The sequence below is a fragment of the Dasypus novemcinctus genome, chromosome 12 (assembly GCF_030445035.2).
Source record: "Dasypus novemcinctus isolate mDasNov1 chromosome 12, mDasNov1.1.hap2, whole genome shotgun sequence".
Taxonomy (NCBI): domain Eukaryota; kingdom Metazoa; phylum Chordata; class Mammalia; order Cingulata; family Dasypodidae; genus Dasypus; species Dasypus novemcinctus.
The window spans coordinates 35,964,838-35,980,132 of NC_080684.1; the positions used below are offsets into that span (position 1 = coordinate 35,964,838).

General features: G+C 44.0%; 1 protein-coding gene across 3 annotated transcripts in view; it reads right to left on the bottom strand.

Annotated features, from left to right (window-relative positions):
* Positions 1-13,210, bottom strand: part of DIP2B (disco interacting protein 2 homolog B) — a 237,318-nt gene extending 224,108 nt beyond the window's left edge. Inside the window, exon 1 of one of the 3 annotated variants that reach the window (XM_004453665.5) lies at positions 12,941-13,210. In XM_004453665.5, coding sequence (XP_004453722.1) covers positions 12,941-13,040 — 100 coding nt within the window. In that variant the 5' untranslated portion in view covers positions 13,041-13,210. The remainder of the gene's footprint in view (positions 1-12,940) is intronic. The other 2 variants (XM_004453664.4, XM_023587444.2) reach the window with 2 other exon arrangements.
* Between the last annotated feature and the right edge of the window lie 2,085 nt (positions 13,211-15,295).

Sequence of the window (15,295 nt, forward strand, 5' to 3'; positions counted from 1 at the left end):
GTCTAAACTAATGAAACTTTCATGTTTTCATAATTGATTTTTCTACATATATAATAACACAGTACTCCTTTGCTTACAGTAATTTCAGAGTTTTTTTTGGATTTCTTGGTTTTTTGTTGTTGTTGCTGCTGTTGTTGTTGAGGTACTGGGGCCAGGTATTGAACCCAGGACCTTGCATGTTGAAGTGGGCACTCAACCACCGAGCCACGCTGGCTCCCCTGAGCTGGTTACTTCGTACTTAGTTTGTTTGCTCGTTGTTGTTGTTTCAGAAGCACCAGGGACCGAACCCAGGACCATCCAAGTAAGAAGTGCTTGAAGTGGGAAGCCCAACCGCATGAGCCACATCCACTCCCTCGTGCAGGTTTTAATGCCCGGTGAGGCAAGTACCACCCCACTATTCTGTTTCTAAGTTTTCTTTACTATTCTAGAACATTAATTCTTCCATGTGACCACTGAGATGATTTTATCTAATTTCCCATCCCCGAAAGAAACTCCACTGGAATTCTCATCGGATTTCCATTAAATTTATATATATTTAGTCTTGCCATCCAGGAACATGGTATGTAATTCCCATTTTTCCAGATCTTGCCTTATAATCTTAGTAAGATTTTTAAATTTTCTTCATATAGCCCCTGTGCCTTTCTTATATTTATCTAAGTATTGTATACATTTTTGACACTATTAGAAATGAAATATTTTTCTCCTCATGGCAGTTCATTCCCATACTTCCCCCCAACATCTCAAGAACATCAAAGAATGCTTTTACTTCCCACACCCCCCTACCCTATCCTGCCTTGCATTGTCTATGTTTTCCTGAAATCATTTTGGATATTTACTAAGTCTACTCTAGGTATCCCAAGTATTATGTTTCTCTTTTTCAAGGGTCCTCACTTAGCATTTGCATTATACTTTCCTTGTCACTTGTTATATTCTTCATATATATAATTACATTTATTGAGTGTGATAGCTGCCCATTGTTTCACGCTTCTTCTATTTTGAGGTCTCTGGTGTATCTGTTTAGTTACAGCATTATCATTCAGACTAAAGTCTATAGGTGATAAAAAAATCTATGAATCTTTGCTCATTTGCATAGAGCTTTCTTTTCCCTGAAAAGTAAATGATATCTAGGCTGCATATGGAATTCTTAGAATGTACATCTTTTCTTTAGTGTACAGATGTTTTTCCTACCATCATCAAAGTTTTAGGATTTCAAATGAGAATGACCTGTTTTGTTATTGCTGTTGTTTTAACTTTACTTTTCTATCTAGCAGTTTATAGGCTATTTATCACTGACTTCAGGAATTTTATCAGAACATGTGCATAGATTTGTTCCTTTCCTCATCAACCTTGCCTTGAACACAGTGAGCTCACTCAATCTGCAAATTTTTCAAGGTGCAGTCCCTTTTGCAACTGAGTGAATTTTAATCCTATTACTTATTTCTTCATCTAAAATTCCAACTATGTTCCTTTTAGGTTTCCTGAATCTATCCTCCAAGGCCTTTAACTTCACCTTCATGAGCTCCTGTTCTAACTCTTCGTAATTTTTCTCTAATCTTTCAAATTGTTTTATTTGAACTGAATTAAAAAGAGAAGACAGCAGAGATGTGGTCAAACTGCAATCTTTCCAGAATTATTACAAATGGGATTTTTAAATGCTATCTTATCACTCGAGTGGAAAATTAAGTATTCAAAAGACAACTACTTAAATTAATGTTTTTAAAATTCTAATATCTATTTATTGAAAAGTTACTAAAGTGAAAGCTCCTTGAGAGCAGGGAACTTGATATCCACTAGTAAGGAAGTAAGAAAAGATAGGGAGGTTGGGGACAGAGTCCACATCTGCTCATTGTTTAAGTGAGTATTGAAAAAGCATTTTGCTTCCAAGGTAGGTGCTGTCCTCAAGCAGCCTACTAAGAGAAATGAGAATATATATGCAAATGACTCTAAAAATAGCTATAATATAGGGATAACTTTAGAGATCAGAGCTCAGAGAACTTCCAAAGATGCCAAGCCCTGTGGATTTTCATTTAGGGCTGTCCTGTGTGGCACTCAAAATATTTTCCTCCTGTTCCCCTTTTCATGGGCTTATTGTCACCATCTCAATTCAAGGAAGAAAAATCAACTTCACACACACAAAAAGTACATAAAGCTATCTTCCACTTTAGTGCTGGTCTTAATAGGATTTTACCAAGTATTTTTTTGTTCTCTTAAGAAATAAGGAAGTCACCATCTTGCCAGTGGTGGGCTGGTGTGAGAAAAATCCACCAAATATAATTTACAGTGCTGTCCCCTGTGGTTCTAGCAAAGTAAGGTCAGAAATAACTGATTCCTATGTATTTCTCCGCGAATAGGACAGAACACTGCCATTCCTCTCTCTCCAGGGAGCCTGAACGCCAAACACTCCAAAGACAGAAGCTGAATCCTAAGGAAAGTGGAGCCCATCAGTGAAGATGGAAACAAATTTTGCAAAAATTCCTTGAAACTTATGATTCAGGGTGATGGAGGCAGAATGGCAGTGTGGAAACACCACATGATTTGGAACCAAACAAAGTTGGGTTTTAATCCCAGTACACTGTACTTTCTTTTTTTTTAATTTTTTAATTTTTAGATTTATTTTATTTATTTCTCTCCTCTTCCCTCCCCCTCCCCCCAGTTGTCTGCTCTCTGTGTCCATACGCTGCGTGTTCTTCTGTGACCGTTTCTATCCTTATCAGCGGCACCGGGAATCTGTGTTTTCTTTTTGTTGTGTCATCTTGTTGTGTCAGCTCTCCGTGTGTGAGGCGCCATTCTTGGGCAGGCTGCACTTTCTTTCACGCTGGGCAGCTCTCCTTATGGGGAATATTCCTTGCGCATGGGGCTCCCCTACGCAGGGGACACTCCTGCGTGGCAGGGCACTCCTTGCCCTGTGCATCAGCGCTGCACATGGGCCAGCTCCACACGGGTCAAGGAGGCCCAGGGTTTGAACCGCGGACCTCCCATGTGGTAGGCAGACGCCCTAACCACTGGGCCAAGTCCGCTTCCCATACACTGGACTTTCTGACTCCATGCACTTTAACAAGTCTCTACATTCAATATTCTCACCTTGAAATGGAAAGAGCACACCTATACCGAGGAGTTGTTAGGATCAGAAGCACATTTAAGAATTTTTTTATTCAATACAGCTATGGGCCAGGCAGGGTATACAAAGGGCTAAGCACAGGGCCTGTTACATAATAAGCACCCACTAACTGACGGCTACTAATACAGAGATCTTAACTTCTTAGAGAGCTTAGGAAAGGCTGCTTTCTCACAGGAAACTAGGTAGAACAGAAGTCAACAGGCAGAAAAAAGGGAAGACCATGCCAGAGTGGACATTTCAGAGAAAGGCAACAAGCATTCAGGGAAATGGATGTCACTCGGCATGACCAGAGATGAGAAAAGACATGGAAGTAACAGGAAATGAGGCTAAAAAAAAAAAAAAAAGGCAGGTTTTGGTGTTGTAGGTATTATGAGAAGAGTGCTTGAATTATCCTATGGATGGAGGAAAGCCAATGAGAAATGTTAAACAGGGAAAAGGGCACAGTTCGATGTGTGTTTCAGAATGATTACTACATCAGAGAGAAGAAACTGGAGGGAGGAGGGAAAAGACACTGGAGCAGGCGGAAAAGTGAGGAGACTACTGCAATCACCACCCAAGCAAGAGATGAGGTCCTGAATGAAGACCGAAGCCACGGGAATGGAGAGGAGAATCAACAGGACTTAGTAACCCATTAGAAGGTAAGGATGCCCCCCACTTTCTGACTTGGGTAAGTGGACATTCTGAGGTTTAACATGTACATTCTAAAGTAGGGAATATCTGCGGAGAAGCAGATTGCCGGGCGGGGAGGGGGGAGGTGGGGGGAGTACAATTTTGGTCTTATTGAGTTACAGTTGCCTGGGGGCGGGGGCTACCAATGAGATGCCTGGAGCAGAGGAGAGTCAGGGCCAGAGATACAGACTAGGAACCATCTGTGCAGCCAGGACAGCTGAAGAAGTCCCAGGCAGAGATGAGATTACTCAGCAAGTGCATGTGAAGTCAGATGAAGGGCAGTGGCAGCTATCTGGGGAACAAACTTTCAGGCGAGAGGGAGAGAAAGAGCAGCCCCAGAGAGGATACGAAGGAACAGTTAGGGAGCCAGAAGGGAACATTGCCACCAAAGTTTAGGAAGGAGAGCGTTTCCTAAAGATAATGGTCCGCAGTATCTAATGCTACAGAGATAGATGCCACAGCCGGCAGGTACTCTGCAGTGTAAAATTAGAAATCACTGGTGACCCTGGAGACAGGAGTTTGAGGGGTTTGATGAGGCAGAAGCAATAGCCTGAGGAGTAAGCAAAAATAAGAAATAAGAGAAAGGAAATGTAGGCTACACCCTCTAAAATCTTACCTATGAAAAGCGCCTAAGAGAAAGCAGATTCCAACACAAGATTGTTGGAAGCAGATGTGGCTCAAGTAGTTGAGCACCTGCCCCCCACATGGGAGGTCCCGGTTCAGTTCCTGGTGCCTCCTGAAGCTGAAGAAACAAAAACAAACAACAAGCAAAACAAACAATAAAACCAACTCAGGGAAGCCGATGTGGCTCAGGGGTTGAGTGCCGGCTTCCCACATACAAGGCCCCGGGTTCAATCCCCAGCCCCAAGCACCTAAAAAAAAAAAAGATTGTGGGAAGACTTATTTTTAAGATGCGAGAAACTTGAGCACACTTATAGACTGAAGGGAAGTGGTGAAGAGCCAAACGTTAAAGTGAGAGGCTGAAAATGAGACAAAGAGACAAAGACAGAAAGACTGAATGAATAGATCAATCAATGAGGCAAGATCCCCAAATCCCAAAAGACTGGAAGGGATGGGAGTGACAAAACAGTCAGAGGAATTTCGCCTTAGATCAGAGGAAGGTTATTTCTTTCCTCTGAGAAAAGCAGGAAAGGGGATAAGGGTGAGAACTGATACAGATAAGTCTCTGAGTGCTAAGGAGGGAAGCTGAGGGCGTTTGGCTTTCTTTACCAGTAGATGAGAATGAAAGGTAGTAACACAGAGATGGTTTAGTCCTCTAAGAAACTGATGAAAGCTGTAGACTGTTTCCCAAAAGTGCACAGAAGCACTCACTCTCAAAAGTCTGCATGCCACTTCAGAGAGTTTCTGGGTCAGCAGAAGGCAACCCAGGTATCCAGGCTCTGTTCACTGTGATTCTCTGGAATTCATGATCTTTCCCATTCATATTAAAGCATATGCACTGGAAAGCAACTTATTTGTTATAAACACAAAGATATGAAAATCTCTCCCACATAAAAAATAAAAGAAAAAAATTTAAAGACTTAAAAATTTTTAAATCACTCCCTTAAATGTCTATGATGTAATCCATCGATAAAAAGAGATGGACTAGATGATGTGTACAAAGGCACTAACTTAGGCCCTAGAGATAAAGAATATAGGAAATCACATCTACCTTCAGGAAATTTAGAATTTAAAAGAGAATGAGTGACAGTGTCTTGGATTTATCAACAGTTTTAGATAGAAAGCCAGATTTGTCTAGAGATGAAGGGAAACTAAAATCAGACCACTTAGGTCTAAAGATAGAGGACTGAACAGGCTGCGGGTAAATGCAACTCAAAAGAAGAGAGGATGCAAGAAAACATTTGAAGGAGGAACTGAAAGGATGTGCTCAGTAAGTACGAATGGGGGACTAAGAAGAGGAAGAGTCAAAAATTATTCGAAGGTTCTGAGTATCCACATGTGCCTTTTCACATACTTTGTAGAAGCCAAAAACCATGCTTGAATTTCGGAGCCATCTGCTTCAATCTACAGGCTCAGAAATGTACATTTGCCAGATGACTGTATGAAACAAATCCGCTACTCTGCTCTAGTCAACTGCTTGCAGTGACCCAGCACGTGTTGAAAGGAAAGGTGGAAGGGTGCCAAAGGATCAACTGATGGTGGAGGAAAGCCCTGCTTTCACAAAACATACATAAAATGGATTCCAGTCACCACTTCACATACAACCATATTCTACTAAGTAACACATGAGATTAAAAAGTCAAGTCATTACCATCTATTTGCTATGAGTAACAATTAAGATGACAAATAATGAATGCTCACTGCATACCAAAAACTGCAAACAGCTCTTCTCCTTTTACCATATTTCAAATCTCCTCATGAGGGCATCATTCTTTTTTTAAGGACTGAAGAAACTAAAACCAGGGACTCTAGGCGGTTTGTCCAAGATCACAGAGCTAACAAATGGAATGGCCAGGACCTAGACTCAAGTCAACAGATGCCAAACCTGTGCCTCTCGGATAATTACACAACCCCATCCCATGCCAAAATCAAACCACCAAGGCAGTGACTTCTTTTCTCAATTCAGATCAAATTGAAGTGAGCAAAAACCTTATGTAAACCCAAAGCAATATAAGAAAGAAAGAGTGGGGATTTTATTTTTTGTAAGTTTAAGATATGAATGACCTCTGCGCGGCAAGCTACTGCAACAAGATGACGCAACGAAAGAGACACAAAGAGGACAGACAATGAGACACACCACAACCCAGAGAGCTGAGGCGGCTCAGGTGACTGAGCGCCTCTCTCCCACGTGGGAGGGCCTGGGTCTGGTTCCTGGTTCCTCCTAAAGAGAAGACAGAGAGCAGACAGTGACCACAAGCAATGGCAGAGGGAGGAGGGATAAGTAAAATAAATTAAAAACAAAAACATATGAATGACCTCTGTATGAGCTGACATTGAGGTGAAATGAAGAACAAATTTAAACCACTGGAAAACAGATGACTGACAAAAAGTGATGTAAACCATAAGTGCTGTAAGGTTAGAGCAAGAGAAATAATGGTGGCCAGGCGCAGGTTTATAAAAAGGTAGTACTTTAGCTGAACCATCAAAGAATTGCAAGAAATTGACAGTCCAGAGGGAAAGGGCATTTCGAAGAATATTCCTAACTTAATCACACGAGAGAGACCATGGAGAACAGTATTAATTACAACACAAAGACAGTGGGAAGCCCCTTCTGGCCAATCATCTAAACTTCCAATCCTGAGGTGCTAAGCCTTACACAAGCCAGGAAATTAAGTGGCAGCCAAAGACTGGGTTAAGAGTGAAGGGTTAACAATTTTTTCTTCTTTGAAAATCCAGCTCAATGCTATGGGTCTGTCAAACAAGACAGAGTTTTCATAATACACACCAGACCTAGGTTGTCCAAACAAGTGCTATCCTTAAAAGTATGGTAAATCATCCCTTCAATTAATGTGTGTGTCACTCCTTTCCTGGAGCTGCAGTCAAAAAATAAATCACTTCATTTTTTTGATAGTCACAACTAAAACCAGTTTATAATCACTCTAAATTTTTCAGTCACGACTAGTTTGGGCTCAAAAAAGAGCATTAACCAGTTTTTTTTTTAAGATTTGTTTATTTATTTCTCTCCCCCCCTTCCCAGTTGTCTGCTCTCTGTGTCCATTCGCTGTGTGTTCTTCTGTGACCGCTTCTATCCTTATCAGGGGCACCGGGAATCTGTGTTTCTTTTTGTTGCGTCATCTTGTTGTGTCAGCTCTCCGTGTGTGTGTGGTGCCATACCTGGGCAGGCTGCACTTTCTTTCTCACTGGGCGGCTCTCCTTACGGGGCGCACTCCTTGCACGTGGGGCTCCCCTATGCAGGGACACCCCTGCGTGGCAGGGCACTCCTTGTGCACATCAGCACTGCGCGTGGGCCAGCTCCACACGGGTCAAGGAGGCCCAGGGTTTGAACCGTGGACCTCCCATGTGGTAGACGGACGCCCTATCCATTGGGCCAAGTCCACTTCCCATTAACCAGTTTTTAACCAACCTATGAACTGAAAATCCACCTCAAAGAATTAAAATTTGCCATAATGAGGATTTTCAAAAGCGTGTGCCACAGGTTCTGACGGCAATTCCTAAAGATGAATTCAAAAATAGGAAGGGTGGGAAGTGGACGTGGCTCAACTGACAGAGTGCCTGACTACCATATGCAGGGTCCAGGGTTCAATCCCCAGGGCCTCCTGACCCGGGTGGTAAGCTGGCCCATGCGCAGTGCTGCCACGTGCAAGGAGTGCCATGCCACGCAGGGGTGCCCCACGAAGGGGTGCCCCACGGGCAAGGTGTGTGCCCTGCAAGGGGAGCTGCCGCGCGTAAAAAAAGCACAGCCCACCCAGGAGTGGTGCTGCATATATGGAGAGCTGATGCAGCAAGATGATGCAACATAAAAGAGACACAGTTTCCAAGAGCCACCTGATAATGCAAGAGGACGCAGAAGAACATACAGCGAATGGACAGAGAACAGACAACGGTAGGGGGAGGGTAAGGGGAGAGAAATAAACAAAATAAACCTTTAAAAATAAGAAGAAGGGTATAGCCTACCAAAAATACATACACACAAGTTTTAGAAGGTGGATCAATTAAACAATGCCTGTTTGGGGATATTTAAAAATCCAGGGGAGGGGATGTGGCTCAAGCAGTTGGGCGCCTGCTTCCCACATGGGAGGTCCTGGGTTCGGTTTCCAGTGCCTCCTAAAGAAGATAGCAGACATAAAGAGCAGACAAATGAGCAAAACACAACAAGCAAACAAACGAGCTAAACACAAAGAGCAGACGATGAGCAGAAACAACAAGCAGATGAGGGGACTTTCTGGGGTCAAGGCGGGGGATCCACATACCTCCTTTCCATACCATTAGGTATTACAACTGCTTACATGCAACTTTCCAATAAAGGCATATCCTATGACTATGCAATAAATTTGGGGGTATGTGGCCCAGTTTCCCATTATAAGTAAAGGAGTAGTGATTTACCAGTTTTCCAGCAGTTTAGCTTTTATTTGCCCACTTCTGAGGCTGTGAAACACTATCTCTGTGCAGCATTTTTGCAGATTAGCACCACCCTTTTCCTCTTTAACTCCCCCATCTCTTCACCAGTCCTAAAGAAGATTCACTTCAACTACTGGAAGTACCCCTATTATCCCTCCACCTTCAATGTGGACCCTGTGTTGTGCTTGAAGAACTGCCAAACGTGATAAAATGAACAAGAGAAAAGGGAATCTGTAACTGTGTTTAAGTTCTGTTCGTGCTCAGAGAACTGTTCAAACAAGAGGAGGAGCCCTTCCTGTGTTTTTTAATCTTATATACCTCTTTAGTTATCATCTTTAGACCGTTCTCAGACACTAAAGGACTTGCACTCCCTCCAACATGCCACAGAGACAGGGAATTAACATCCTTCTTACTTTCATGCACTACACAGGCTAAATCACAGCCCACTCCACTAGACACACACTCCAATCTTGTATTTATTGTACTTTGCTGTTCCTTTTTCACAAGGACAAAGCAGATAGCTTTCTCTTTCCTTGGAATGCAACCTCTGTACATAACTCTATTGTGGTCTCATCGCACTGATCTGTTGGCATTTTTAAGTGACTTCCCTACTAGACTAGGAGCTCCCTGAAAGCTAGCAGAGATCCTGCTCCTCTCTGATCACCAGGAAATAGTAGGAACAAAATTAATTTCTCCTGAACTCAATACATGAATGATGGATTTGAAAAAGAGACTTTCAAAGGAGAATCGACTATTTGGAATCATACATACAACAGTTCAATGGTGTTTCTTTAGATGAAAATTACAGTTAATTTAATAGCTTGTGCAATAATAGTAAAGATATTTAAATCACTTGAGGGTAACAGATGACATAATTACATGGCAGCTGAAGATAATGGCACTTAATAGATATGCAACTTTTGATAAAACACTTAAGCTTTCTGAGTCCAAGTTTTCTCTTCTGTTAAACCGAAAGAAAAAAAAGTGGGGGAAAGGGCAGTAATAATAGCTGTTTACCCAATAAGGAAGGTGTGGTGATGCTCAAATGACATACTGTATAAGTAAAAAAGATCATTACACCAATAAAACATATTTTGGACAGATTTAAACAAACAATTCTCATCGTTAATGCTACTTTATGTGAATACACTGATTAAACAATCAGAACTTAAAGAGAGAGAAAAGCGACCACATAGTTACTTCTGAATATAGTTCAAAAAACAGTTTATCATCAAACAAATAATAAAATACATGCGGATCATGAAAAAAAATTCAATCATGGGCATCCTTGTAAAATCCTTTTATCTATTCAAGTCATTTGTAGAAAAGCTTGTGATAATGTATAAATTCAAGTTCTCAGTGTTTCCCAGGATAGTTGCAGACTGTATTTTTTGGTACAGAGCAGGAGATGCTTCACCCACCAAGTAAGTCATCGGTAACCTGCCCAAAGCGCCAGCTACATCATAGGACTCTGCACCGCGCTCTGCGGCAAACCCAAAAGAGACACAAGCCTGCATTTCAGCCCAGAGTTGGCTGATCTATGACCAAAGCCTGCAGCTGAAAATAAGGCAAGCAACAAAGAAAAATCTCAATAGTCTACAGCTCAGACTACTACTATAATTAGAACAGACTTCAGCCTGAACCTAAAAAAAGGAAAAAAACAGAGAAATAAGAAACTGCATCAATGCCAGGAAGGCATATATACCGTTAAAAGCACGTTTTGTTTTGTTTTTAAGAAGAAAAAAATCATTTTGTCAGAGCAGTAATGGTAGAAAAATGTGGGGCAGGGGGGAAAAGATCAGTTTAAAATATACTGCAGTCATCACAAGTAACACCTGCTGTGGAGGTGGGGGCTGCTGGGTTGTCTAACAAATTGACCCTGCCTGCCTCCTTCTCCAGTCAACCAGCCTGTGTTCTCTAGCCTGTGATACGCAAGAAAGACAGATGGCCAACATGCTGGCAATGCAGGCCCAAGATATTTCAAATGTATTTTATTCAGAGTTATCCACTTTTAAAGGAGATGATATGCTTACTATACGTTTGTAAGAAACAAATTCAAACTAAATCATGCGTCAACCAAAACAATTCTGCAGTAGAAAGCAAATCATGCACTTTCACTTAAAATGTTTAAGCCTTAGCATTCACAGTTTGTAATAGTTTCACACCTCTGAAGGAGAAAAAGGTGAGCTAATCAGTTGTGAGTCCTGGAAATAGTTCCTCACAATCATGTATGTCTAAGAAACACCCTGAAATGTAAACAATAATCAGCTGGAAGCAGCTATACCAAGAACAAGGAGCTTCCAGGATTTCCCTCTCCTTGTAAAAGCAATCAACTCCTATTTTTAATCTTGCTCTGACGCAAACATATAGCCAAACCCCTCTCTTTCTGGCTAATCAAAGTTAGCTGGTTTGTTACTGTTTTAAAAGTCAGTAGTTTTAAAACAACTGTTTTAAGAGTCAGATTAGACTGGAAGTTATCACAGATTTAGTAACAATGCTCTAGTCTAGGAGAAAGTATCTTGAGGTACAGAACCGATGATAATGCAAAAGCCCTTCAATTTTAAAATGAAAAAAAAAATTAGACAAAAACTACACCTTAACAAACTAAGGTTCAGCCCTTCAAGTCTGCAACCAAAGGAATAACTGGGCAGACAGACAAGAAGGATTCCTATCTTCCCCAAAACGTCACAAATTAAGCAAACTCATCTACCACTAATAATTCTGAGGAATGGCCAGAGAACAACTTCCCAACTGATTCACGGAAAAAATAATATGCTGGTAATCAGATGCAGCTGAAATCAGCATCTCCCTATCTATGGGGAAAATCTAAAAGGGTTATTAAAAAATAATTATTTCCGTCAATGCCTGACTGGATTTATAACATTTACATCAACATTTGATTTTTAAATGTAAAGGATTCTGAGAGGAAAATAAACATATGCCCTGAAAAGTAAACCAAAAGTCTGAACTCTCCTGGGAACCAGTCACCTTCTTCCTATCCAATCAGCAATTTTTAATCCACCTGGGAAATGGGAGTGAAAAGGGCCTTTGGCAAGGAACTGAATAAGAATATGCAATTTTAAGGACACCACCAAAGTACTGAAACCAAGCTGGGAGAAAATGCTGCTTTTGTCTGAGGCAGCCTGTGAGAAAAACAGGAACTTTACAGAGAACTGATCACAACTGCATAACAAGCCCGATCACATGCCCACAACAGAGCACTGTGTTTCTCTCATTGTTGTCCAGCGGACTTCTCTAATCATAGTGGCTTGATTTATTCCATTCTTTTAATTCTCAAAATAAATCCGACCCTTCTACTCTCCTTGTACCAATGTCACTGTCAAAAGAAAGAGGGTGCCGGCCAGGATGTGTATATATGCAGCCCCCTCTCCTTCCCTCTTCAAAGACCAAAAGGTGATCGGATGCGGAAAATTCAGCCCAAATACAGGCGCCGCGGAAAATACCTTATGACAAAGGTGATCTAAAAGCAGCGCCGAGTGTCCCTCTCCGGGTCACTGCTTCTGCTCTCCCTGTGCCCCTCCAAGGCTCACCCTGCTTCTCCCGCACTCCTGTCACTGGGGAGGCATCTCGCATTGTTAAGAGGAGGAGGAGGAAGAAATGCTGCGGTTTTCCCCTGTGTCTTTCTCTTTTTTTCTTTTTTTTTTGGGGGGGGGTAGAGAATGTTGAAAGGTGGGCACAGAGCCCTCCGCAGAAGGGGCAGAGGAGGCGAGGAGGAAGCTGTCAGCCGCCCTACCCGCCACCCTCACCCCCACCCCCACCCCGCCCAGGCGCCCGGGCCGAAGCGGCAGGGGCGCAGCTTTGTCTCGGGTCTGGAGGGGCAGCGAGCCCAGAGGCAGCCGGTGCCCGGGGAGGACCGTCTCCCCCAAGCCCCTGCTTCACCCCCTGCCAGAGAAAACAATGCAAGACACGGGAAAGCCACTTCACCGGGTGGGGGAGGCGGGGACGCAGCCCTCCAGAGCCAGGGCCAGATTTCCTGCGCTCGCCTCTGCGCTCGCCCGCGCAGCCCCCGGGGCGCGCGGCGGGGACCCGCAGCCCCGACCCGCCTCCCTCGGCGGCGGGGCCCGCGGCGCGCTGCCCCCGCCCGGCGCCTACCCTCCGAGAGCTCCAGCTCCAGCTCCGCCAGCTGCGCCCGCACTTCGAGCGGCAGCGCCGCCACGGCGGCCGGCGAGGGCTCCAGGCCTCGCTCCGCCATCCCGGCTCCGCCAGCCACGCTCCGGAAGACAAGAGAGGGGGGCCGCAGGAGGCGCCGGCCGACGCGGGCCCACACGGGGATCACAGGCTCCGACTCCGGCCGCCGAGCGCCGCCAGCGCTGCCGCTGCCGCGGCCGCCATGAGCGAGAGTCACGTGGGCGCGGCGGCCCCGCCCCTGGGCCGGGAGGAAGCACCGCCTCCGCCGCCCAGTGCCCCCGAGGGCTGCCGGGCTGGCGGCGCCCTCTGCTGGGCAGCTCTCGGAACCACAGCCAAGCCCCTCGTCCTCCACGAATTCTCCTCCGCGAAACGGGCTCGTCTGCTTCACCACAGCGTGGGCTCCGAACATTGACTTTTACGAGCTCACGGCCAGCAAGGAGTTTTCAGGAACCCAAGGCCTTACTTGTACCAGCTGTTGCTGTGGTTCGCTTCACGTTGAAGGCAATGCCTTTGCCTTGTCCCTCCTCCATGTCACCCCAATTGAAACCTACCCATTTTTAAGGACCTGATTGATGACAGGTCACCTCCTTCACTGGGGCTTCCAGGTTCCAGTTGCGAGGAGCGCCTTGTTTCTGTTTCTGCTCTAGCATTTAAGACGATGGAGGGGGGAATCTGCTTCCTCTTGCCTAGAAGTCTACTGGGGAATTTAGTCTTTTCTTTACTTTTTTTATCCTCCTCAGTGCATGGCCCAATAGGTATTTCAAAACTAGTATTTTAATTCAGTCTAAGGAGAGTCCAAACGTTTGTGTATTTTTATGAGGAACTACTGGGGCAGAATGCTTGAAATTGTCATTTATATTCTTTATTTTATAGTTTTAAATTTTTAAAAATTCCACAGCTCCCCTTCACAATCTGGGAGTTGCCTGTGTTTTCCCTTCCTTTCCATGATGACCCAAAATTGGTCCTTTGGGAGAAAAGGCTTCAAAACCTTTTGTTGTTTTATTGTAGTAACATATCAATATAAAATTTCCCATTTTAACCACTTTCAAGTATACAATTCAGTGGTAATAATTACATTCACAATGCCATGCTACCATCTCCATCATCCATTTCCAAAATTTTTCCATCACCCCAGAAAGAAACTCTGTACCCATTAAGCATTAACTCGTCAGACCTTGATAACCTGTAATCTACCTTCTGTTGCTCTGACTCTGAATATTCTAGTTATTTCATGTTACAACCGAACTCCTGCAGGTGTGAGTTGGAACACACTTGGCATTTAGTCAGACATAAGCTTTATTGGGACTTAGGAGAGGAGAGAATCGTTGACAGTTGTCGATCAAAGAATGAATGAAGATAGCACTCTGCAAAGAGACAGGAAAGTGAGGGGTGATATAGGAGTAACAAGGATATTGTATAGGAGTGAGAACAAGGATATTCCATAGGGTATGAGAACAGATTTCCTGCTAGGGTCCCATGATGACACAGGTGGGTTTTGGTGATGTTGTCACTATGCCCATAGGAAGGACACTTATCAAGGACGCTTACTGCTTTGGGAAGATTATAATATATGATATCATTAGGAGGGTTGTTAGCCTTTAACTTATGCCTAGGTCACACAGGTGGCTACATGTTGATGACTTAGGGGGGCCCTGGATCCCCACAATCCACCCCATATTGCGGCCTACGTTGACCATAGGACAAACATTGCATTCGCAGCAGCAGTATAAAAGACAACTAAGGCTGTTATGTGTCTTTCAGTGACAATTGCAGCTCCACCTGGCACAGAAATGGCCAAATGGGTAGAACCACCAGCAGGTGCACTTTTCTCTCTATCTTGCCTTGATGGTAAAATTTTACAACTCGGGGTAACCACCCCACATCACGAATTCCCTCTTGCCATTCCATGCAGACAGGCTGTTAACCATCCTAAAGGATTATGTACAGTATATCCCAATAAAAACCTGGGCTTATTCACCTGTTCCCTTACAAGGGAAAAAAATTATTGTGAGTGTCATTGAGAGATGGCAGGGAAGCGAATTTGGCCCAATGGATAAGGCGTCCACCTACAACATGGGAGGTCCAGGGTTCAAACCCAGGGCCTGCTGACCCGTGTGATGAGCTGGCCCATGCGCAGTGCTGATGCGCACAAGGAGTGCCGTACCATGCATCAGTGTTCCCCATGTAGGGGAGCACCACGTGCAAGGAGTGCGCCCCGTAAGGAGAGCCACCTGGTGCAAAAAAAGCGCAGCCTGCCCAGCAATGGCGCCGCACACATGGAGAGTCGACGCAGCAAGATGACGCAACAAAAAGAAACAG